Raw genomic sequence first — 24,302 nt, 5'->3', positions numbered from 1 at the left:
AATAAACTGATTTAATAGGAGTCAGCATATAGTTAATTTTAGAACACAAATATTTCATGAATTAGGGGAAAAATTTACCTTCAGACATGAGAAACCACTCTGGGAACCAGACTCTCCCCAAGCTACGTCAATTCATACAAGACAATGTGAGAATATTTCATTAGCTTCCTAGATGGCGAGCTTCTGCGGGTTTCCTCCTCACGCGGAGATTCAAGAGATGATGAACTTTTCATATGGGATACTACAAGAGGAGCACTGGAACTTTTTTTTTTTTTTTTTTTTAGGCACTCCAGAATGATGATTTACAGTCCTATGAAAAAGTTTGGGCACCCCTATTAATCTTAATCATTTTAAGTTCTAAATATTTTGGTGTTTGCAACAGCCATTTCAGTTTGATATATCTAATAACTGATGGACACAGTAATATTTCAGGATTGAAATGAGGTTTATTGTACTAACAGAAAATGCGCAATATGCATTAAACCAAAATTTGACCGATGCAAAAGTATGGGCACCCTTATCATTTTATTGATTTGAATACTCCTAACTACTTTTTACTGACTTACTGAAGCACAAAATTGGTTTTGTAACCTCAGTGAGCTTTGAACTTCATAGCCAGGTGTATCCAATCATGAGAAAAGGTATTTAAGGTGGCCAATTGCAAGTTGTTCTACTATTTGAATCTCCTCTGAAGAGTGGCATCATGGGCTGCTCAAAACAACTCTCAAATGATCTGAAAACAAAGATTGTTCAACATAGTTGTTCAGCGGAAGGATACAAAAAGCTGTCTCAGAGATTTAACCTGTCAGTTTCCACTGTGAGGAACATAGTAAGGAAATGGAAGACCAGAGGGACAGTTCTTGTTAAGCCCAGAAGTGGCAGGCCAAGAAAAATATCAGAAAGGCAGAGAAGAAGAATGGTGAGAACAGTCAAGGACAATCCACAGATCACCTCCAAAGAGCTGCAGCATCATCTTGCTGCAGATGGTGTCACTGTGCATCGGTCAACTATACAGCGCACTTTACACAAATAGAAGCTGTATGGGAGAGTGATGAGAAAGAAGCCGTTTCTGCATGTACGCCACAAATAGAGTTGCCTGAGGTATGAAAAAGCACATTTGGACAAGGCAGCTTCATTTTGGAAACAAAAATTGAGTTGTTTGGTTATAAAAAAAGGCGTTATGCATGGCGTCCAAAAAGAAACAGCATTCCAAGAAAAACACATGCTACCCACTGTAAAATTTGGTGGAGGTTCCATCATGCTTTGGGGCTGTGTGACCAATGCCGGCATCGGGAATCTTGTTAAAGTTGAGGGTCGCATGGATTCCACTCAGTATCAGCAGATTCTTGAGAATAATGTTCAAGAATCAGTGACGAAGTTGAAGTTACGCCGGGGATGGATATTTCAGCAAGACAATGATCCAAAACACCGCTCCAAATCCTCAGGCATTCATGCAGAGGAACAATTACAATGTTCTGGAATGGCCATCCCAGTCCCCAGACCTGAATATCATTGAACATCTGTGGGATGATTTGAAGCGGGCTGTCCATGCTCGGCGACCATCTAACTTAACTGAACTTGAATTGTTTGTCCAAAATACCTTTATCCAGGATCCAGGAACTGATTAAAAGCTACAGGAAGCGACTAGAGGCTGTTATCTTTGCAAAAGGAGGATGTACTAAATATTAATGTCACTTTTCTGTTGAGGTGCCCATACTTTTGCACCGGTCAAATTTTGGTTTAATGCATATTGCACATTTTCTGTTAGTACAATAAACCTCATTTCAATCCTGAAATATTACTGTGTCCATCAGTTATTAGATATATCAAACTGAAATGGCTGTTGCAAATACCAAAATATTTAGAACTAAAAATGATTAAGATTAATAGGGGTGCCCAAACTTTTTCATAGGACTGTATATATTAATCAAAGAAGAATCAATCAACCTTTTAAACCTTACAGTTTTTGTGATTGATGGCTAGAAGTAGGGAATTGCAAGCTACCAAAGATAAAGGGAGCAACTGGTTATAAACGAGGAACAAAAAGTTATGATGAAAGAGAAGGGAGTGATAAATTTAATACTCCCATTATCACTCAATTCTTAAGATAAGGTGGTGGGAGAAATGCTACCATATTTGTATAGGACAATGTGAACAATAAAAAAAGGTTTCTTCCCAAGTACTGAATCAAAAGTCTTGGCATTGGATATGCCAGATTGGAAGTAGAGATGGCTCTGAGCAGTATGGCATTAATGATTATATTACATGAAGTACATCTGGTGCAATATATGTGACAATATATACTTCAGAGGGAGCATTTGAGGAACATCAATAAAGAATTTAGGGCACTCTTTTAAAACAGCATGAGGTAAGCATGAGAATACAACCATGTGTGGTGTTGCGATGCCTGCATGGGGAGTAAGAGCGTAGGCCTATCGCCAATCTTTTAAGGGCAGGTAAGATAGTTTATATAAGGGACCACTCAAAGATGTCAGCATCTAGTGGAGAGAAAGTGAAAAGACTTCTTCCCCTGGTGTCAGAAGACTAAATAGATCAGTAATCATTGCAGCTAGTGTCTACAAATTAGGTAATTTTCACATTTCTTTTAACCCTTTCTCGACATCTGCCACACTATTAGGGCAGAAGTTGGATTTTTAAATATGGCGACTGCGGTTAAATATTGTGGCCTCAAAAGTTACGGTATGTGTGTGTGCGCCCTAATTGTAGTGCTCCGTTTCTTATACCTTCAAAGCTTTCGCACAGCATTCAATTTCATGACAGCATGGAGACTTGTGAGCTGGCCTGTTTGTACTATATGCCTATGCTTGCCTGTGACAATACAGTATTATTGAAGTCTACGGGGGGAAAAAAAGCCCATGGGGGGGGGGGGGGAAGGTGTACTTTTTTTTTTCTATCATTTTGGGGAATGTCCCATGTATCACTTTTTGTTCAAAAACATGGAAATTTGGCTTTCTGTATATTGTTTCCATGGTGTTGATAAATATTGTTATAGTTCAGACATTTTCAAATGCTCTTTTTGTGTTAATGTATATTTAATTTGTTGAATTATGTCCAAAGCAGGTGCCATATTTAGACTCAACATCCATACGAATATGGTGGATGTAAGGTAGGGGTTAAAGGCCATGTGCACCTTTGTTTTTTAAACCCATAACATATATCTTTTAATAAACATCAATTTTCAGATTGGTTTGCATTAAAAAAAATTTCTAAGTTTGACCTCTACAAGTTGCACTGTCCTGTTATCAAGAAAATCTGTCAGAAACCTTTCCTTTTATAAAGGGAGTATTCATACTATCCTTAGTAGTGTCCGTTGCTCGCATCCATTACAAAAAGATAACACACACTAACAGATCCATAATAAATATGATAAGAATCCCATTGATGCCAAAAACAATATTTTTATTTTTTTCTGGCTTAGTTTGGCATTACCTTCAGCTATCAGTATCACTGTACTGCCAGAGGAGAAGTGCTCACATCTCAGTGTCATGGCGTATCTTACAGCATATGAACGGTTCTCTAAGACCCTCAGCTCCCTTTGATAGTTTACATTGTCTGACCACATGTATTATATTGTATACAAACTCAGTTATTGGATTTTGTGTATTTAATTTTGAGCACTGGTGACTGATGAGCCTGAATAACTAGATGATCTTATCTATTAATTCTGGTGCACCACAGGTTGTCTTGTGTAGAAAAATTTAAATCTAAATGTCAGTTTTCGGGCAAGAGTTAGTTTTTGCCTCAAAAACTTACTTCAACTCTCCTATTTATTTCAGTGGGAGTCCTCTAGTGGAAAAAAGAGGAGTCATGATCTATTTTAGACAGATACTGTCTTGCAAAGCCCATTTTTCCACTTGCTATTCATTTCAATGGACTCTGCAAGGTAAAATCCACCTGAACACAGGTCATTATGCTTTTTCACAATTCAACAAAAATTTAAAATCTACCTGACTCCTACTGAAATTAAAGAATTGGGATGTTTTTTTTTTTTTTTTTAGGGTGGATCCAGCCACAAAAATCAGCCTGCAAAAAACGGTGCACCCTTAGGGTCCATTCACATGAAGTAAGTTGGCACGGATTCTGGCACGGAATCCGCGTCAGAATCAGCGCTGAAAAAAACCAACAAAAAAACCCCCCAAAACTCCCATTGACTTCAATGGGTTCCGTTTTCTGATTTCAATGGGATCTGCGCGGAAAATGGAACTCATTGAAGTCAAAGGGAGTCTTTTTTTTTTTTTTTTTCAGCGCGGATTACACGCCAGAATCAGCACCAACTTCCTTTTTGTGAATGGACCCTTTGGGTCAGTGCACACAGAGTTTTTTGGCACCGATTTTGACTGAATCCGCCTCAAAATCAGCCTTCAAAAAAAGCCTCCCAATAGAGTTCCATTGGGAGGCTTTTTTTTTGGAGGCTGATTCAGCGTCAAAAAACTCTGTGTGCACTGACCCTTAAAGTAAATCTGTCAGGCTCAGGTGTCCCTGTCCAAGCCTGCCTTGAACTCCTTCCTGCTTTACCCACTGGACCCTTCTTTTGTATTAATGTTCATATGCAAAAAAGGACCACTTTTGTGCCAGAAACCTCTTGTGACCAGTTTAGTAAATTACCCCAGTATGTTCAAGCATTTTTTTTTTCCCATATAGGGATCACAATGTACTTTTTTTTTTCCTATCAGTATGTCTTTGTAGACTGGGAGGAAATCCACGCAAACATGCGAGAACATACAAACTCCTTGCAGATGTTGTTCCTGGCATGATTCAAACCCAGGACTCCAGTGCTGCAAGGCTGCAGTGCTAACCACTGAGCCACCATGTTGCCCCTGGCATTTTTTTTTTTTAAGTCATTTAGAAATATAAAAGAAGGAAAACTCCAGGAAAACTATATGTAATCCCCCACTCCCCAATTAAGGTTTAAAAAAACAAAACAAAAAAAATCCTCTGCGTGACCTAACTACTTTAACCGGTTAAGGACCAGGCCCAAAAGTATGTTAAAGACCAGGCCTCTTTTTTCAAAACTGACATGTGTCACTTTAAATGGCAATAACTTTGAGACGCTTTAACTTACACAAATGAATTTGAGATGGTTTTCTCGTAACACATTATACTTCATGTTAGTGGTAAACACTAATCAATATTTTTGCATTTATTTATAAAAAAACTAGGAAATTTGATGGAAATTTGAAAAAAATTGCAATTTTCAAAATGTGAAATTCTCTGCTTTTCAGGCGGATAGTCATACCATCCAAATACATGAATAAATATTATCTCCCATATCTCTGCTTTATATTGGCATCATCTTTTGATTGTATTTTAATTTATTTTGGACGTCACAAGGCTTACAAGTGTAACAGCAATTTTCCAGATTTACAAGAAAATTCTCCAAACCAATTTTTTAGGGACCACTTCAGTTCTGAAAGTAATTATAAAGGCCTGTATAATAGAAACCCCCATAAATTACCCCATTTTCAAAACTGCACCCCTCAAATTATTCAAAACAGCATTTGGGATGTTTGTTAACCCTTTAAGCATTTCATAAGAATAAAAATAATATGGCAGTGAAATTTAGACATTTCATTTTTTTTCACTAATACATTCATTTAGACCCAAAATTAACACATTCACAAAGGGTTGAAGGAGAAAATGCATCTGACAGTTTATTGTGCAATTTCTCCCGTGCACAGAAATACCCCACATGTGGGTGTAAACTGATTTTTGGGTACACAGCAGTGCATGGAAGGGAAGGAGCGACACTGGGTGTTTGAACAGCAGATTTTGCTGGAATCATTTTCAGCGCCATGCCTTATTTGCAGAGACCCTAGAGTACCAAAACAATGGAAACCCCCCAAAAGTGACCCCATTTTAGAATCCACACCCCTCACAGAATTCATCAAGGGGTATAGTCAGCATTTAGACCCTACAGTTGTTTCACAGATTTTACTAACATTGGGATGTGTAAATGAAAAATTACTAAAATGTCACTTTATCTCCAAAGTTTTCATTTTCACAAGGGGTTAAAGGAGTAAAAGCCCCCCACAGTTTGTTAAACAATTTCTCCTGAACACGGCAATACCCCATATGTGGCTATAATCTGCTGTATGGGAACATGGCGGGGCTCAGAATGGAAGGAGCACTATTTGGCTTTTGGATGGCAGATTTTGCTGGAATAATTTTAGGTGCCATGTCGCATTAGCAGAGCCCCTAGAGTACCAATACAGTGGAAACCCCCTAAAAGTGACCCCATTTGGGAAACTATACCCCCCACAGAACATATTAAAGGGTAGAGTGAGCATTTTGACCCTACAGCTGTTTCACAGATTTTATTAACATTGGGCCATGAAAATGAAAAATTACTTTTTTTTCAACAAACTGTCAATTTAGCCCCAAATTTTTAATTTTCACAAGAGGATAAAGGAGAAAAAGCTCCATAAAGTTCGTTACACAAATTCTGCTGAACACAGAAATGCCCCATATGTGGTAATAATCTGCTGTATGGGAACATGGCGGGGCTCAGAATGGAAAGAGGGCTATTTGGCTTTTGGAGGGCAGATTTTGCTGGAATATTTTTCAGGTCCCATGTCGCATTTGCAGAGCCCCTAAAGTACCAATACAGTGGAAACCCCCTATAAGTGACCCCATTTTGGAAACTACACCCCTCATAGAATTTGTCTAGGGGTAGAGTGAGTATTTTGGCCTCACAGGTGTTTCACAGATTTTATTAACATTGGGACGTGAAAATGAAAAATTACTTTTTTTCCCAATAAATTGTCCATTTAGCGCCATAGTTTTAATTTTGCAAATAGTTTAAGAATTAAAAGCCCCCCACAGTTTGTTACACAATTTCTTCTGAACACGGCAATACCCCATATGTGGCCAAAATCTGCTGTATGGGTACATGCTGGGGCTCAGAATGGAAAGAGCGCTATTTGGATTTTGGAGGGCAGATGTTGCTGGAATAGTTTTCAGGTGCCATGTCGCATTTGCAGAGCCCCTAAAGTATCAATACAATGGAAACCCCTCAAAAGTGACCCCATTTTAGAAACTACACCTGTCAAGGAATGTATCAAGGGGTATTATCATTTTGAGCCTAAAATGCTTCCCAAAAATTAATGTACAAAATTAAAATTGAAATTTTTAAAAATATGCCATTTCGGTGCCCAATACGTTGCACCCACTTTGTGTTGTCAGAGACCTGCACTCCTAAAACTATTAAGTGGGCCATCCCGGGGGTCAAAAAATTATATATGTGGGTGTAAACTGCTGCTTGGGCACACAGCAGGGCTCAGAAGGGAAGGACCACTGTGCGTTTTAGCTTTTGGGATACAGATTTAGAGGGACCCTCTGGGCACCATGATGTTTTTGCAGAGCCCTGGAGGTTCCAGTAAACTGGAATTCACCAAGAAGTGACCCCATTTTGTAGGGGCAATTTTAGGGTCTCTGCAAATGTGACGTGGTGTCCAAAAACGAAGAATCTAAATCTGCACTCCAAAAGCACATATTGCTCCTTCACATCTGCACCCTGCTGGGTACCCAAATAGCAGTGTATGCCCACATGTATGACACTGGTGTACCCCGGATAACGTACTTAATGCCATATGTGGGTAGAATCGGCTGTTTGGGCACAACCGGGGACAGAAGGGAAGGAGCGCTATTTTGGTTTTTGGAGCACAGTTTGGTTTTTTTTGCCACTTTTGCAAAGCCCCTGAATTGCCAATAAAGTGGAATCCGCAGACATGTCACCCTATTTTGGACACTACCCCACTGATGGGATTTATCAAGTGGTGTAGCGAGAATTTTTAACCCTTGAGTGTTGCATTTATTTAGTTTCCAGAAATGAAATCGCAACTGATAGAGAAGTTAAAAATGAAAATTTTACAGATTTGCCATTTCAGTGTGCAACATGTTGTGCCCGACTTATGTCAGCAGAGACACTCCAAAAACTGTTAAACGGGTATCCCAGGCACAACAGCTTTTAGAGCGTTCATCTCTGATACAAGTCGGGCACAATATATTAGGCACTGAAAGGACGTATTCCTGGAAAAATGGTCATTTTCACCTCTCACAATCCACTACAGTTATAGTTATATATATATAAAGTTATAGCAACACTTGGGGGTTAAAAATGCTGTCTGTACCCCTGGATAAATCCTTCAGGGGTGTAGTTTCCAAAATAAGGTAATTTATCAGGGGATTCCAAATTACTGGCGTTTCAGCTCTACAAAAGTGTCATGGCATCCAAAAACCAAACCGTCTGTGCTCCAAAAACCAAATGACCCTTCTTCCCTTCTGTGTCCGGCTGTGCCCTAGTATCAGTTTATACCCACATATGACATTACGTCCGTTATCCCGGGTACACCAGTGTCATACATGTGTCATACATGTGTCATAAACTGCAGTTTGGATGTACAGCAGGGTGCAGAAGGGAAGGAGCGCTATGCGGCTTTTGGAGCACAGATTCAGATGTTTGGTATCTGGACGCCATGTCATGTTTGTAGAGCCTGTAAGGTACCAGAAAAGTGGATTCCATGGGGTACCAGGAGTGACCCCATTTTGAAAACTGCACCCCTCAAAGAATTTATCAGGGGGTGTAGTGAGTATTAGTATCCCGGACGTGACTGCACAGCGGATGGCGAAGAGGGAATGTATAAGCTGTGCGGAGGACATTGCAAACACCAAATTCCCTACTATGTCCCCGTAGCTCCTATGATTGGGGGAGTCACTCTGGGGGTCACTTTAGGGGTCACTTCTGGTGTCTGTTCCCTCATAAGCTGTAAATCTGGGGTGTCCCCTGATATCCGCTCACACAGCTTATATATTCCCTACATGACGCACCCAGTTGTGTTCTAATAATTTGGCGATTTTTGAGAGTTTTTGTCTTCACATTGTGAGATGCTATATTTTCTTTATGTTTCTGGTGACGCGGCCATATAAGGGCTTATTCTTTGCGGGATGAGATGCATTTCGTAATGACACCATTTTTGGGTGTCTACATCTTATTGAATACATTTTATTAACCCTTTTTTGCTGGATTTAAAAAAAAAAAATCAATCCTGGCATCTTTTTTAATTTTGCGCCATGCAGCGTACAGTATAAGTAACATGTTCCCTTTATTCTGCGGGTCGGTACGGTTACGGCGATACCTCATTTATAGTATTTTTTTATGTGTTACTAGTTCTGCAGAGGATAAAAACATTTGGGGACATAAATCAATGTTTTTTGCATCGCATCTTCTAAGAGGCGTAACATTTTTATTTTTCGGTTGACAGAGTTGGTTGAGGGCTTATTTTTTGCGGGACAACCTGCGCTTTTTATTGGTACTGTTGTCGGATGCATATGACTTTTTGATCACTTTTTATAGCATATTTTGTATGGTGAGATGGCGAAAAATCATTACTTCCGGCGAGTTTTTTCCGTTTTTTTTTTCCGGCGTTCGCCGTGTACATTAAATATTATTTCAGTTTTATTGTACAGATTGTTACGGACGCGACAATACCAAATATGCATTGTTTTTATTACTTTTTAGTTCTTTTTTTATATAATTCATTTTCTATTGAGAAAAAGGGATTTTTGGGCTTTATAACTATTAATTTTTTTCATACACTTCATTTTATTTTTTTTACATTTTTTTTTACTTTTTCATGTGTCCATTTAGGACACTTCAATCAGCAATACTTTGCTGATATAGAATGCCATGTGAGACACAGCCTGCAGGTGTCCCACATGGCATTCCGTAGCAGGATGTCAGGCTGTGTAGACGCACAGCCTGACATCAGAAGGTCCTGGCAGGATCACCAGGTATGTGGGGGCTTCGGGCAGTCTGGGGTCACTGGCCAGACCCCAGACTACCTTTTACTGCTATCGGCACCCTCCGATTTCGCCGCGGGGGGTGCCGATCTGATTCAGTTGTCGGCGGATGCCTTTCGATCGCGCCGTGATGTTTCACGGCGCGATCGAAAGGGTTAAAACGTCCAGTCGGACTCAGTTCCGACTGGACGTTATTGAGGAAGGGGTTAGGTGTTAGTAACACCTAACCCCCGTCCTCCCCGCACCCATCCCCCCGCGAAATAGGTACCTAAAGACCGGACGTATTTTTACAATAGTCCGGTCTTTAGGTACCTGGACCGCAGGCCGTAATTTTACGTACGGCGGTCCTTAACCGGTTAAGGCTATGGAGTGTTATAGGCAAAGTGCAGACATATTCCCTCCTACTATAATGAGAACACATTTCATGAAATGCAAGAAAGAACAAGTGCTGAACGGTAGTAGTTAAAAAGGACCTTTGACCACCATCTTTCCACTAATTCCAGAGCAGTTGCAATTTTTTCTCTAGCCTCTAATTTTCCCAAGCAACCAGGACTATTAGTTACTCTCTACTATCAGGTGGGTGGTCCTAGGCTATAGCAAACAGTCCAGGACCACCCACCTGACACTACAGTGTATAATGGTGCTGAAAATAACAGAAAGGGCTATGTAGTTAAAACAATGCAGTTAGAGAAATAAAATTCCAACTATGTAGTGGTACCTATTGAATGATGCAAAAAGATGGACTTGGTGGTGAAAGGTTTGTAAACCAATACAGAGACTAATAAAGGAAGAGATGGTGAAAGGTGTTTTTGTTTTATTTTTTAATTTCACATATAACTGATATTTCTGGTTGGTGAAAACAGTATACCAAATAATAAGTAATAAGTAATTGGGAATAAATAATATAACAACAAGGCATCAATAAGCGCAAACCATCTTATCGTTCTTGATTTGTTCCCCAAAAACATTAACTTACACAGAGACCAGCTGCATTTTGTTGTTGTAACAGACATTTGGGGGAATGATCCTACTTACATCAGTTTTCTGGTGTAAATGGGCAATAATGTGGCACATCTTGCACCAAGGATGCAATACTTCCTCTGTTCGGCACCTTGTTCACCACTCCCCACAAATAGGAGCGGAGCTGAGCAAGCATGTCTCGTCCAGATATATTTATTATAATCTACCACGGCTCTAGACTAGAATTAATTTCTATTCTGACAAATGGGAGTGCACATGATTTATTAAGAAACTGGAGCCTTGCCCTCCAATCTGCCCCATTACCTATAAAACTATTTATCTAGATTGACTATAGATAAATAAAGTCCAAAAATGTCTGAATAACCAGATTTACAAGAGCAATAACTTTTGTTTCAAGAAGCTTGTTTTATAAAGTTGAATTTACCTCAAAGTTTTTCTGCCACTCCCTTTCTCGTTTAGCCTTTTCCTGAGCTTCTATTTCTTCCTCTCGCTGCCTTTTCCTGAAAGGGAAACAATGAATATTGTAATCTGTATTCAGAAAACATGGAAGTCTACAACACCAAAATCACTTGTAAAGTTTTATGAAGTTGTAAGAGCGGTTGTCCAGGAAGGCTTCATTGTTCATCACCGGAATTGGTTTGCTCTGCTGGAGCCTTATTTCCAGAAGTTTTGTGCCCCAGCAGGTATCCAATCCGTGGCCTTAGGGGTAAGTTTATGCATAATTTTTTTTTTTTGCCAGCAGATTTAAGACTAAGGCCCCACGGGCTGTAAACGCAGTGATAAAGCGCTGCGGGAAGAATCGCTGTATGATCGCATTGCGGTTCTTTCCGCAGCGCTTTGAAGAGAAAGTTCACAGAGTTTTCCTCTATGGACTTTCTCTTAACATTATATCTACGGGAAAGCCACCAGTGTTTCCATAGATATAATTGACATGCTGCAATTTGCAAAGCAGCAACGGCTTTGCAAATCGTAGCGTGTCCGCGCTGCATTTTTTTCTGCAAAGTGGGCATGGGTTTTTGTTTTTTTTTAAGATAAAAAAAATTTCACGATTAATCTTCAGGCGGATCCTGTCTTGCAAATTCCGTTGAAATGAATAAAGGTAAAAACAGATACAAAAACGCTAGCGTTTTTTCCCCCTCATGCCCATTCATTTCAATGGTGCGTCTTTTTTTTTGTCTAACAAAATAAAAAAAATATCAGCATGGAGAAAAAAAAAAAGCTGCTCCTGACTCCCAATGAAATAAATGGGAGAGATTGGAGGAGTTTGCTGAGGCAGATAATGAATTTACACTTAGTAGTCACTGGAAATGGACAGGATGTCACTCAAATGGGCTTCCAGTGTTTGCGAGCATTTCCTCTAGGTACTCTGGTTTCCTCTCACATGCCATAAATACATGGATTCAAATTTTGCAAACAACTGACCCTTGAATGTGTTGGAAGAGCGCCTGTATGGCAGCCACTAACTCTCCTACTCAAGTAAACCCCAAAGATTTACACAAGAGAAGGAAATCTCTCTATATGAGGCACTATCTAAAATCGTGCAGAGAAACAGAAAAATTAGTTGGATTTAAAACCGTGTATCAATTTACCTTCATGCTAGAGGATTAATCTATCCCAATTTCCCCCCTATAAGGGAGCTGCACTAGTTGCAAGCCCAGGAATGTTAAAGGAATCAGGGTTGGAATTATAGAAGGAGTTAGCATGTTGAACTAATGGGGTATCCCTCCTATTAAAGATATCATTACAATGTTCTCTGATTCTTTTAAGAAATTCCCTCTTTATCTTCACTATGTAATCCATAAAGGATGGACGGGGTGCCAGTGAAATGTGGCACTGCCCATGGTTCCTTCCGATTGGCCCGGTCTAAGAGCACGCCTCAATGGGTGGGAGGGGCCAGACCTTTATATATCTGGATTCTCCAATTCTCCCGCGCCACTGCCTGTGAGATTGTCTTGCTGCACACGCTGCAGCTTTTTCCTGCGATGATCCGATTGGCTAAGGATTAGATAAATGCATGGAGAATTTGCCTTTGTTCCTTTGAGCATTTGTTTACTCCATGTTAGAGCAGACTCCTTACAGCCTTCTAACTTACCTAGTTAGGTCAGAGGAGGGTGGTATGCCCTTTTTGGGGCTCGACTCACCCCATTCCTATACTTAGAGCAGAGAGGGTGGAACAGATCATTTTGGCAATTCTGACACTGGTCCATTGACTTTGTCAGTTCATATACATGAGCAGAGTATGTTTGTCTCTACACTCCCAACTCTTTAATGCATTTTAAAACAAATGCGAGGCTGCACTAGGGGGATTTCTCTCTACGTTATCTGGGGACAGGCCATGACATTTTTTGCTGTAATCAGCTTAACCAGCTAAAAATTATATCTTCGGTTGACTGTTACTTTAGTTTTTTATGTGGAGTTGGCTTTTTTTTTTTTTAACCCATTTAGATTTGCCTTTCCCATATATATTTCTGTAGGTGGCCGTCTTCTCTATTACGTTTTTGTGGATTGACCTGTAACTTTAGAGTCCATCTTTTGCTCTGTATAAGGAACTACAAAAATAGTCAATATATTACTTGTATCTTGGTGTGTCTGGTTATGACATTTTTTAAAGATATTTCTTAATAAAGTTCATATTTTATCTATTTATCTTTCCTACCAATTTTTAGAGGTCTATCAACTAGTTCTTCTGTAACTCCTCTACTCCACAAAGCTTCCTGCACTTTCAGTGTCTGTGAGAAAAGTGCATTACAAATGTTAGTCACTTATGTCAATAGCTCCTTACCAGCTACCACTGACCACTGGTCTCAGCAGTCACATGGAGCGCAAGACTTCTGGCAACAAGGTACCGACAAGACAGAATAGACACTAGCAGTGGACAATGAAGCGCGGCGGAAAGGTGAGCATATTTTTTATTTTTAAATTTTGTTTTTATTTTACCTCTTCTCGTCCTTCAGACGGGTTGCTCAAATTTCTAGGTAAGCCCTTTCTAAAATGATTTAAGTGAATTTGGTTGTGGTAATGAAAATAGACCATTAAACTACTAAACAACTGACAGCCATGGTCAGACTGATGGAGTATAGCTGTTCTAAATTGGGGGGAAAAAAAATTAGCAATTGTTTTCCCATGAAAGTAAATATGCAAGAGGGTATTCATCAAATTAGTTATATGCAGTAGATAATTGTATACTGTAATGTAAAATAATCAGTCTACATCCATAACACTTTTCAGAGCCAGATTTGCATGCAGCTGGAAAACAGTACAACTTTAGTAATAATCTTTGCAACTATAAATTTGCAACCTTGCAATTGTCCTTTAACACTACTGCAAAAGAAAAGGAATATGAGGTAATCATCCACCTCAGTCCTCTTCATTTTCCTGTCCTGTGACTTTCCCTTGCCGATTGGGCTTATGAATGAGCCTAAACTACGTAGTGTCTCTCACAGCAGACTCTGCAGCTGAATCAGTTGTAGAATTTGCAGCAAGATTAAGCAGGATGCTGAATTTTTCAGGGTCTTTGCCTTCCATTGAAAACAGTGGGTGGAAAATCAGGGCAGAGTCTGCTGCTTATTTTGGGGAAAAAAACCCACTTCAAAATCATCAGATTTCATTATGCAAACATACCATACATTTTAAAGTATGGATACATTTTGCACTTTGGTCCCCCAACATCCTCTGATTTACAGACGCTCATGAATGAATTCTCTACAACCTAATTACATTCACCTAAATGCATTCACATCTGCATGGTTAATGCTTTCTTCTGGTCCATACACAGGAAAAGAAGAACAGATTAAACAACATGGACAGATCCATCTCAAGACTGATAACAATGCATCTTGAAGGACTCCATTGACTATGTATCAGGGTCCAACTGGTATTTGTTTTCATTTCCCTGATGACGTTGGATGAAAAAAAATTGGGCTTGCAGAATTTTTCCATCCACACTCTGCAGATGTGAATGTAGCCTACACAGTCTGCCTTGACATTAATACTGATCAGCAGGGACTCAGTGGCTGAATCCACGGCAAGTTTGAGCAGGACACTTTTTTTTTTTTTTTTTTTAACACGTGATCTCTGCCTCCTATTGAAAACAATGGGAGGCAGATTCTGTCCCAGATTTTGGGGCAAAATCCGCCCCCAAATCCACATCAAATTTCTTCATGAGATCATACTCTAATATTATTTTAAAGAGGACCTTTAACCTCATCCAACAAGTTCAGATCTTTACATCAATTAATCAGAGCTTTATTTAGACTTTGGACTGTTGGGGGAAGGGGGGTTGCAAGAGCAGGCAAGGGGTGAGATTTTGAGCTCTGATATTGGCTGCCTCTGTAGGGGCTCCAAATCAGGCCCTCTCTCCCCTTACACTTCGCTTGTGACATTACAAATCTTAACTTGAGGGAAAAAAATTAAACTTCACTAGAATCAGTGGAGCAGCGCTATTCACAGATACAAAAAACTGGAGTTGTTGGAGGTGGCAAAAGGTCCTCATTAAGGCTTTATTATTATTTTTGGCTCCAAAATTAGACACTATAGCTATTAAGACACCCAACAACAGACTCAAGCATACAGACCTTTCATGCATTTCTTTGGCTTCTCTCTCTTTCCTTTTAATTTCAAGCTCTGCAAAAAGCTTCATGGTTTGTTTGTATACAGCCTGTTTAAACTGAAAAAAGAAGCCCTGTATTACCAGCAATCCTCTACTTACTAGCCATCATTCAAACTTCCATAAATATGCAGTCAAGTGGCTTTTAAGGCATGTGATGATAGTAATTCAAAAACTAAAAAGGTCTTAAATTGTACTTACGTTAAAGAAAAAAAAAAAAAAAAAAAAGGGCAGAAATTTTTTTCTACAAACTGCTCTTACTGCCTCGATCATTATGAGTCAAGACATCCTCATCTCCTGCAGTGCGTCATGATTTTCTTCTTACTCAATACAGCTAAATTTACACACTGCAGAAACATGCTCTTAAAGGGTTGTCTAACTTCTATTAAAAGTAAAATTGAATTTGTGCACATATGAATGGCAGCAGCAGTGATAATGAAAAGAAAGTCATCGTATCCTGCCCAGCAAGGTGAGCAATGTTTAAATACTGGGGCAACCCCATTAAGTTTTGTGGGGTGAGAGAAAACGGACAATGGCCCATGCTCAACCCATGATTCAATGATTACCAGATTGATTTCAGTAGAGAAGAAGAAATCATCTTGACACCATGCCATACCCTTTTGGGTTTGTAACACATTAAAAATGACTAAGCATAGAATCTTTTAATACTGATCTGCACTCATCACTGCAAGTGTCACCTTCTCATGGTGCTACTTACTACTTCAGGGTCATCTTCTTCAACATCTAATGGTTTTCCTTCTTTTTTCAATTGCTTCTTTTTTTCTTTTACCTAAACAAAAAAATAAAAATAGATATCACTGACAGCGTCAACCCATGATAAAAGGATCTATCCCTTATGGATAACCACTTTTTAATCTTAGATAGCCCTGACAAGTAAGTCATTGCCATAGCTCCTTAATGCAAAACCATTTAATCCATTTTAATTGCCAGGACAAGTGGCTGGTGAAACTATTCATTGTTTTGTTTAGTCCCCAGGGACTCTCTTTACAGCACCTTCCTTCTCTGTCCTCTGGCTCATAGAAGTGTGTGGGGTGGTGGTGTCCACAAATTTCATGCAGCAATGTCAATTGATAGACGACATTCACGATTCCCTCAAATGCAGTTTGCAGTACACTGCACAAGACTTACTATGTGCTCAATGTATTCAAATCCAGCCTGGATAACATCTAGTGCTCGCTTCTTCTGCTCAGGATCTAGCAACCGTTTATATGCCTTATCCACAGCTGTAAAAAGCAAAATGGGAAACGTCAGGAGCTAAATCAATTTGTACATTCATTGACAGAAATATAAAAATAGTGCATGTAAATGATTGAAGGTGTTGTCTGACTAGACATTGGGTCTTCCCACAAGAGGGCATCCTATGATTGCCTATAAAGAGTTCTTAAATGCTACTTTTGGGTAGTGTACCTATTGGTAAGAGATTGGTGACTGCTAGAAATGCCTCCAAGGCACACTCAAAGGCATTTTGCCCTATTGACAGGGGGTGTATCACTGGACTGCGAACAGCAGGATGTTTTTTTTTTTTGTTTTTTTTTTACAAATTATCTACCATCCATGCTATTCTGACCTAGTTGTTGAGAGCAGTGGTTATTTGAACGCATACAATCATAGCGAACAGACCACCAGTATAAAAGATTGTTCAGTCAAAAAGCACAATCAACTTCCACAGCTTTCTTGTCCACTAGCCAGACAAAGGTGGCACCTTCTTTAAACCTCCTGTCAATGACAGCCAACCACCATCGCCTTTGTTTTGCATTGTTGACTCAAACGAGAGACTTGGACTGATAAGGACTGGAAACTTATCGTCTTTAAAGTTGAAGCAAGGTTCTGTATCAAAGGCCCTGTGGGCAAATTTCATTAGTCTTTGAAGTGGAGCGACAAAGTGCCCCAACTGCTGGCACTATGATCTTGACAGCCATTGCATACAACAGATTGACAACCTTAGTAATAAAATGAGGGACACCAACAGCTCATCTCATGGCAGGGATTCCAACTTTTTTTTCAGCAGGAAAGTGCTTATCTACATACAGCAAGAGATTTCCAGGAATGTTTCTGCTAAACTGCAAAACTTCCATGAGCCCCAGAGGAAGTCATGGGGCAAAACTGAAATTGGGGCTGAAGGCTGGCTACCTCCTCATTAATAGTGCTTTGGCATTGGTGTGTATTGGGTTCACATTATTTTGCCTGCAGTGTAACTATTATGTATTATAATATCTATATTTTTTTTTACTGGCTGAAGACTGAAATTGTACTTTATGTTAATTGGGCAGCATTTGTAGTTATTGAGAGTCACATGAATCATATATTGTGTATTGTCCCACTGATATTATGATTGTTTTTAACGGAAATAATTTTTGGCTGTTTTACGATGGATTTATGATTATATATATATATATATACATACATACATATACTGGTGTGACATTGTTTATTGATATCTTTTGGGGGCAGGGGGCATACCTCTAGGTGATTTGCAACTCTCTTCATCTGCCCAACTGCAGTCTTATCAATTGAGAATTTATGGGACCAGCTGGGACACCAGCGTCCGTATCCTCCAAGTGTGCAGGACCAGCTACATCTGTGGGCAAATGTGCCACAAGATACCATAGAGAACCTGTAAACCTTTATGCCCAACCGTATCTCATCTTGTATACAGGCTAGAGGTGGCCAAACAAAGTACTAGAGCCTCCTTTTAGTTGTACAGTTTTCCCCAATAAACGTTCTTTTCCCTCCTCTAATATTGTAATCACTTACATATCTCATCATCACATTCACACATGACCAGTTCTTCCTCAGTACATTTTTTTTAGTGCATCAAAGAAGAATTCTAATAGTATAAAAATTATCGTCCAGCAATCAAATACTTAAAATGTAACTTTTACTTCATTGATATAAAAAACAAACATGTTTCAGGAGCAAGAAAAAAAAGAGGAACCTGTTCCTCTTTTTTTCTTGCTCCTGAAACATGTTTATGTTTTTTATATCAATGAAGTAAAAGTTACATTTTAAGTATTTGATTGCCGGACGATAATTTTTTCTATTTTGTCTGTTGTTGGCCCTTACAGTCTGGGGTTGTCTGTTGCAGTCATTGCATATATACAGTACATGCAGTCAGATGTAGCGGTTTTTCCTTTTGATTTTTAATTCTAATAGTATGTACAGAATTGGTTGGATAGTGAACTTTTTGGACAAATACCAGTACAGTCATGTGGAGGATGTCAGCTTGTGTAACCTCCATTTTAGATATTAGACATGTGGTCCTGCCATGTGCTCACAAACTATTTTGGATTTTGAGACCATGCGGTCCTATCTGCAGCCATTTTACAACCCACCTTTGTTCAAGAGAACTCACATCCCCCCCCTCAGCCCTCGGGGAGGGGGGGGGGGGGGGCGTGACCCCCGTGACCTCTCTCCAGTTTCTTATCCAATAGACATGCATCAGGACTATTGTTACAACCTCTCCACCAATCATGTTATGCTAATTATGCAAATCCAACCTGTTTTGTCTATGCAATGTGTTATATACTACCTCACTGTTACCATTTAAGACAGAACTCACTTTACACACACAAGCTGTTTGTGGAGTGAGTTTCTCTGAGCCTGGCTTATGAAAAAGGGAAGACAACTTTATTCATGTGGACTTCAATGCGGTGATAGAGTGGATTGCGCTCACAGTCATTACAAAAAAAAAAAAAAATGCTACACAGCCACAACTGTCTAAGATCAAATCAAATTATAGTTCATAAGAGCAACCCTCTACTTCGCAAAATTCTAAAATAGACGTGTATTGCATCATTTAAATAACTGGAGTTCTTTCTAATCTTTCTGGAGTGGTTCATCTGATTCCAAATACTCTCCTAATTTCTGCAAAATTGCCATTCAAGACATGGGAAAGTATCTCAGACCAGTGCTTATGGAGTAGCCTGGAAAACTGGTGGCTATTTTACACAATTAAGACTGGACTGGTACTCAGAGGTAAATAGAACAGAAATAAGTGAACAGAACTTTACCTTCAAAGGCTTTCTGGGCTCTGTCAGGGTCATCTTGATTTTTGTCAGGATGAACAAGAATTGATAACTGGAAAAGGGGAAAAAAAGAACAAGCTTAAATTGTACCCAGCGTTTATAGTGTACTTACAATTATGAAACCACATGTTTATCTCTAAATACAGCTCACTCACAAAAGCCTATGGAAAGAGTGGAGGCGAGAAGGTCATTAATTGATTTATTGCCTTGTTCTGTGCAGTAACAAATTCTGAACCTGAAATATAGCAGGGTCACATGAGGTTTCTCTTTTCCAGCATTCTCCTCCTCCTCCCGATAAACTTATATGTAAACAGTACCACAACCCATTAAATTGAGAAACTGTAGAATCTCCTGTACAAGGTACTGTGATTAGGCTTATAACCAATTTATTGACATACCCCTTTTAACTAAAATATACATGCAGAAAACTTAGTGATGCAGTCATTGAGTACTATATTAGATCTTACTATAGGTCTGATTATTTAGCCGTTGATACAACTGATGCAAATGTATAGCCTACCTGCCGGAATCTTTTTTTAATTTCATCATCTGTTACTTCTGGATCAATCTGTAGGACCTACAAAAAGTAAACATAAGCTAATTAATTCAAAAGCAATTAGCAAATAATTCAGTCTAGAGCAAATTCCTTAAGTGACTGAAGCCTACATGCTTCAGTAACTACAGAAGGCTCCCTGCTGCACTGGTATCAGGATAGCTCCTCCCAATGGTGTATTGCACTCTCTCTGCTTCTGAGTGATATTTAGAGTTAGTGATATCCACCAGGACGTACACTCACCGGCCACTTTATTATTAGGTACACCATGCTAGTAATGGGTTGGACCCCCTTTTGCCTTCAGAACTGCCTCAATTCTTCGTGGCATAGATTCAACAAGGTGCTGGAAGCATTCCTCAGAGATTTTGGTCCATATTGACATGATGACATCACACAGTTGCCGCAGATTTGTCGGCTGCACATCCATGATGCGAATCTCCCGTTCCACCACATCCCAAAGATGCTCTATTGGATTGAGATCTGGTGACTGTGGAGGCCATTGGAGTACAGTGAACTCATTGTCATGTTCAAGAAACCAGTCTGAGATGATTCCAGCTTTATGACATGGCGCATTATCCTGCTGAAAGTAGCCATCAGATGTTGGGTACATTGTGGTCATAAAGGGATGGACATGGTCAGCAACAATACTCAGGTAGGCTTTGGCGTTGCAACGATGCTCAATTGGTACCAAGGGGCCCAAAGAGTGCCAAGAAAATATTCCCCACACCATGACACCACCAGCCTGAACCGTTGATACAAGGCAGGATGGATCCATGCTTTCATGTTGTTGACGCCAAATTCTGACCCTACCATCCGAATGTCGCAGCAGAAATCGAGACTCATCAGACCAGGCAACGTTTTTCCAATCTTCAATTGTCCAATTTCGATGAGCTTGTGCAAATTGTAGCCTCAGTTTCCTGTTCTTAGCTGAAAGGAGTGGCACCCGGTGTGGTCTTCTGCTGCTGTAGCCCATCTGCCTCAAAGTTCGACTTACTGTGCGTTCAGAGATGCTCTTCTGGCTACCTTGGTTGTAACGGGTGGCTATTTGAGTCACTGTTGCCTTTCTATCAGCTCGAACCAGTCTGGCCATTCTCCTCTGACCTCTGGCATCAACAACACATTTCCGCCCACAGAACTGCCGCTCACTGGATGTTTTTTCTTTTTCGGACCATTCTCTGTAAACCCTAGAGATGGTTGTGCGTGAAAATCCCAGTAGATCAGCAGTTTCTGAAATACTCAGACCAGCCCTTCTGGCACCAACAACCATGCCACGTTCAAAGGCACTCAAATCACCTTTCTTCCCCATACTGATGCTCGGTTTGAACTGCAGGAGATTGTCTTGACCATGTCTACATGCCTAAATGCACTGAGTTGCCGCCATGTGATTGGCTGATTAGAAATTAAGTGTTAACGAGCAGTTGGACAGGTGTACCTAATAAAGTGGCCGGTGAGTGTATATGTACATTCTGGTGTGCACAGGGGTTTATGCAAATTATTTTGTGCTTTAATACTGTTGAATTAAATAATAATAATACATTTTATTTATATAGCGCCGACATATTCTGCAGCACTGTACAATTTGTAGGGTTCAAATACAGACAGAAAGATACATAACAAATAATGTCATTTCACACAATGGGACTGAGGGCCCTGCTCATATCATAAATATCAAATCTGTGGGGATCTGACTCCCAATATTCCAACCTACCAGTTTATTCAAGGGTCTAAAGCACTTCAAAGCCAAACAAACAGCTCCATACATAGTGGGTTAGCCATGACTGGTATTGCAGATCTCTCCTATTTACTTAATAGTAGAGACCAGCTTACACCACTACACGATGTACAGAGTGCTGCTTGGCTGGCCAATCAGCACTGTGGAGGTACAACAATAATATTCCCACCATGTTTGATAATGGCTCCCACTGGAGCTAGTCATTGACGACATGGTGTGTTCCATTTGGTGCATGTAATTGATGAGGCGTTGAATGCGGATTGGCCACTGCATTCCACCGTAGGAGCCGGGGACAACTTATTAGAATCTCGGCATCCCAACAGACGTGTGTTCCACTGTCATCAATGTACACACACATTACGCACTGGCTGGCAGACTTGTGCAGGACTACTGATCCCAGAGGATAAACTTAGGTTTTTAAACATGTACGTAGGGTCAGTGTATAGGCTCTGTTGGCTTACAGATTGCCACAGTGTGCAGCTATCAGAGTGAGAAATGTGAAGACCAGCGATTCTGACAGATGCCAGTGGTTTTGGCGCCCACTACTTCCCCTCTTAAATCGTAGTAATGGACCTTTCGCAAACCTACAGACCTTGCCATACAATTCAATTACTTTGAGCAGGCAATGGAGGTTATTTATTTATTTTTTCTACTGCACAGTGGTGTAGGGATACAATATAATCTACTTAATTTTCATAAAACTTAAAGTTTTAACTCTACAATAGCTCCTTTTTTCAGTAAAAGTATAGTTGATAAATTTAGAGCTTAATTTGTTTTTTCATATTTCAGTGAATTTATTGTTAAAATGCACATAAGGCACTGGAGTTACGTACCAGCAATATTTATTCAAGGTATTATTACAAAATTTGAAAAAAAAAAAAATATTTTAAGGAGGGGTTTTGGAATTGCAATGTGACTGTTAGGGTATTAAAGTTTCAGGACCACAAGCAGCGAAATATACTGCAACATATATTCCTCACTGGATCCACTCATGTAAACAATGAAAGTCAGGGCTATGTCCAGGGTTCTGCCTGGTTTACCCTATACTAAAACTAATGGAGTATTGAAAGTAACCGAACTGCATAGGGCTAAATTTGTGACAACACTTGAGTCAGCTTTCTGCTTTGACCTATCATAATATATAACTAGAAAGCAGTTTACTGTCAATCTGAGCTAGTTGTGGTTTACCTCAAAAGGATTCAAGTTGAAATATGAGGATCCAGGTCTGGTCAATCTCTCTATCTGCTGTTTTGGGGTAAGCACCGAGTCACGTTTTTCAATTTGTTTAACCTGTGCATAAAAAGAAGAAAATGAAAACAATCACAATGGTCATCCAACCTTAAAGTAATTAGCCAGTAACTGGAGCAACATGCATGGAGGCCAGGGGAGGTGTAAAATAAAAGCACACTCACTGCCCCTGGAACTCTGTCATCCATTCGTTCTCATGCCACAGCTTGGATGCTGGAAGTATTCAGCCTGACGTTACTGCTGAGACTGCAAGCAGCAACATCAGCGGTCACTGGTGACTGCTGATTGGTCTCAGAGGTCACATAAAGCTGATGACATCTGGCATCAAAGCATTGACACAAGACCGAACATACACCAGCGGCTGACAATGGAGTGGCTTGGACAGGCAAGTACGTGGAGTCTCTCACACTTGTACATTAGACATTCTCTAGAAATATGAGTAGCAGTGATCATGGAAATTAGCATAAAGTTTTTGCTGTAGAACACAGCAAACACCCAGCGGCTATGGCGACTAGCTCAGCTCCTAAGCGCCTGCCATATTCAAATACCCAAAATCTGCCGTAACAATACGGCGGATGTTAGGAAGAGATTAAAGTATGTCTGTCGGCCGGAAATTCAGTATAAGACTAATGAATACCTTGTAGGGCTGCTTTAACACTTTGCAAAGCTTTTTCTTTCATTTTATTCTTCTGCATATTAGCTGAAAAAAGCTTTAGGGGCATGTCCTCTTCCAGCAGGACTTCATTCTCAGCTCTAGATGATCGCCTCTTACTGCCGCCAAGCTCCTTTCCCCATTGCTTGCGTGACATCTTTCACTTTGTCACTGTTTGTTTGCCATAAGGGTTATCTGGAGAGGAAATTAAAGCCTGGCTGCAAATGAGACCTAAAGCCCTTTTCGGTCAATTTTCATAAGATGCGAATAACTGCTCATGAGCCCAACCATCATGTATCTCCCACAGAGGTGTATACAGTCTACTATGTACCACAGCTGAGCTACACCATTTCAGTAGCTCCCACATTCACCTCTATTAGAGTTATGTAAATGATGTAGAGCCAGAGGTGTATCTTGAAGTCCATGGCCCCAGTGCAGAACCCCTAAATATTATGTGCCGCCTGGAATAGTAGTAGTATATTTTGTGTGATCGAAGGACCCTTGGGGCCCCCTCAAGTTCCAGGGCTCAGTGGAGACTACATCCTAAGCACCAGTTCACAAGACATGGCCACTGGTAGGTTATATCTGAACTAGCTCTTATTCACCAAGTGCATGGCAACCTTTCATTTTTCTCAGAGAAAATAAATTACACTTAGCGAATAAGG

General features: G+C 40.0%; 1 protein-coding gene across 1 annotated transcript in view; it reads right to left on the bottom strand.

Moving 5' to 3' along the window:
• DNAJC8 (DnaJ heat shock protein family (Hsp40) member C8) overlaps positions 1 to 24,302 on the bottom strand; it is a 30,095-nt gene that overhangs the window by 4,077 nt on the left and 1,716 nt on the right. The window contains exons 2-8 of the mRNA XM_075264579.1: positions 22,926 to 23,027; positions 19,973 to 20,029; positions 19,438 to 19,504; positions 16,556 to 16,650; positions 16,125 to 16,196; positions 15,375 to 15,466; positions 11,225 to 11,300 (exon numbers count right to left, since the gene is read on the bottom strand). Of these exons, the coding sequence (XP_075120680.1) occupies positions 11,225 to 11,300; positions 15,375 to 15,466; positions 16,125 to 16,196; positions 16,556 to 16,650; positions 19,438 to 19,504; positions 19,973 to 20,029; positions 22,926 to 23,027 (561 nt within the window). The remainder of the gene's footprint in view (positions 1 to 11,224; positions 11,301 to 15,374; positions 15,467 to 16,124; positions 16,197 to 16,555; positions 16,651 to 19,437; positions 19,505 to 19,972; positions 20,030 to 22,925; positions 23,028 to 24,302) is intronic.

Source organism: Leptodactylus fuscus, chromosome 2 (genome assembly GCF_031893055.1).
Source record: "Leptodactylus fuscus isolate aLepFus1 chromosome 2, aLepFus1.hap2, whole genome shotgun sequence".
In the NCBI taxonomy this organism is placed as follows: Eukaryota; Metazoa; Chordata; class Amphibia; order Anura; family Leptodactylidae; genus Leptodactylus; species Leptodactylus fuscus.
Note: the sequence above shows the minus strand (reverse complement) of the source record. Positions and strands in the feature narration are given on the sequence as shown.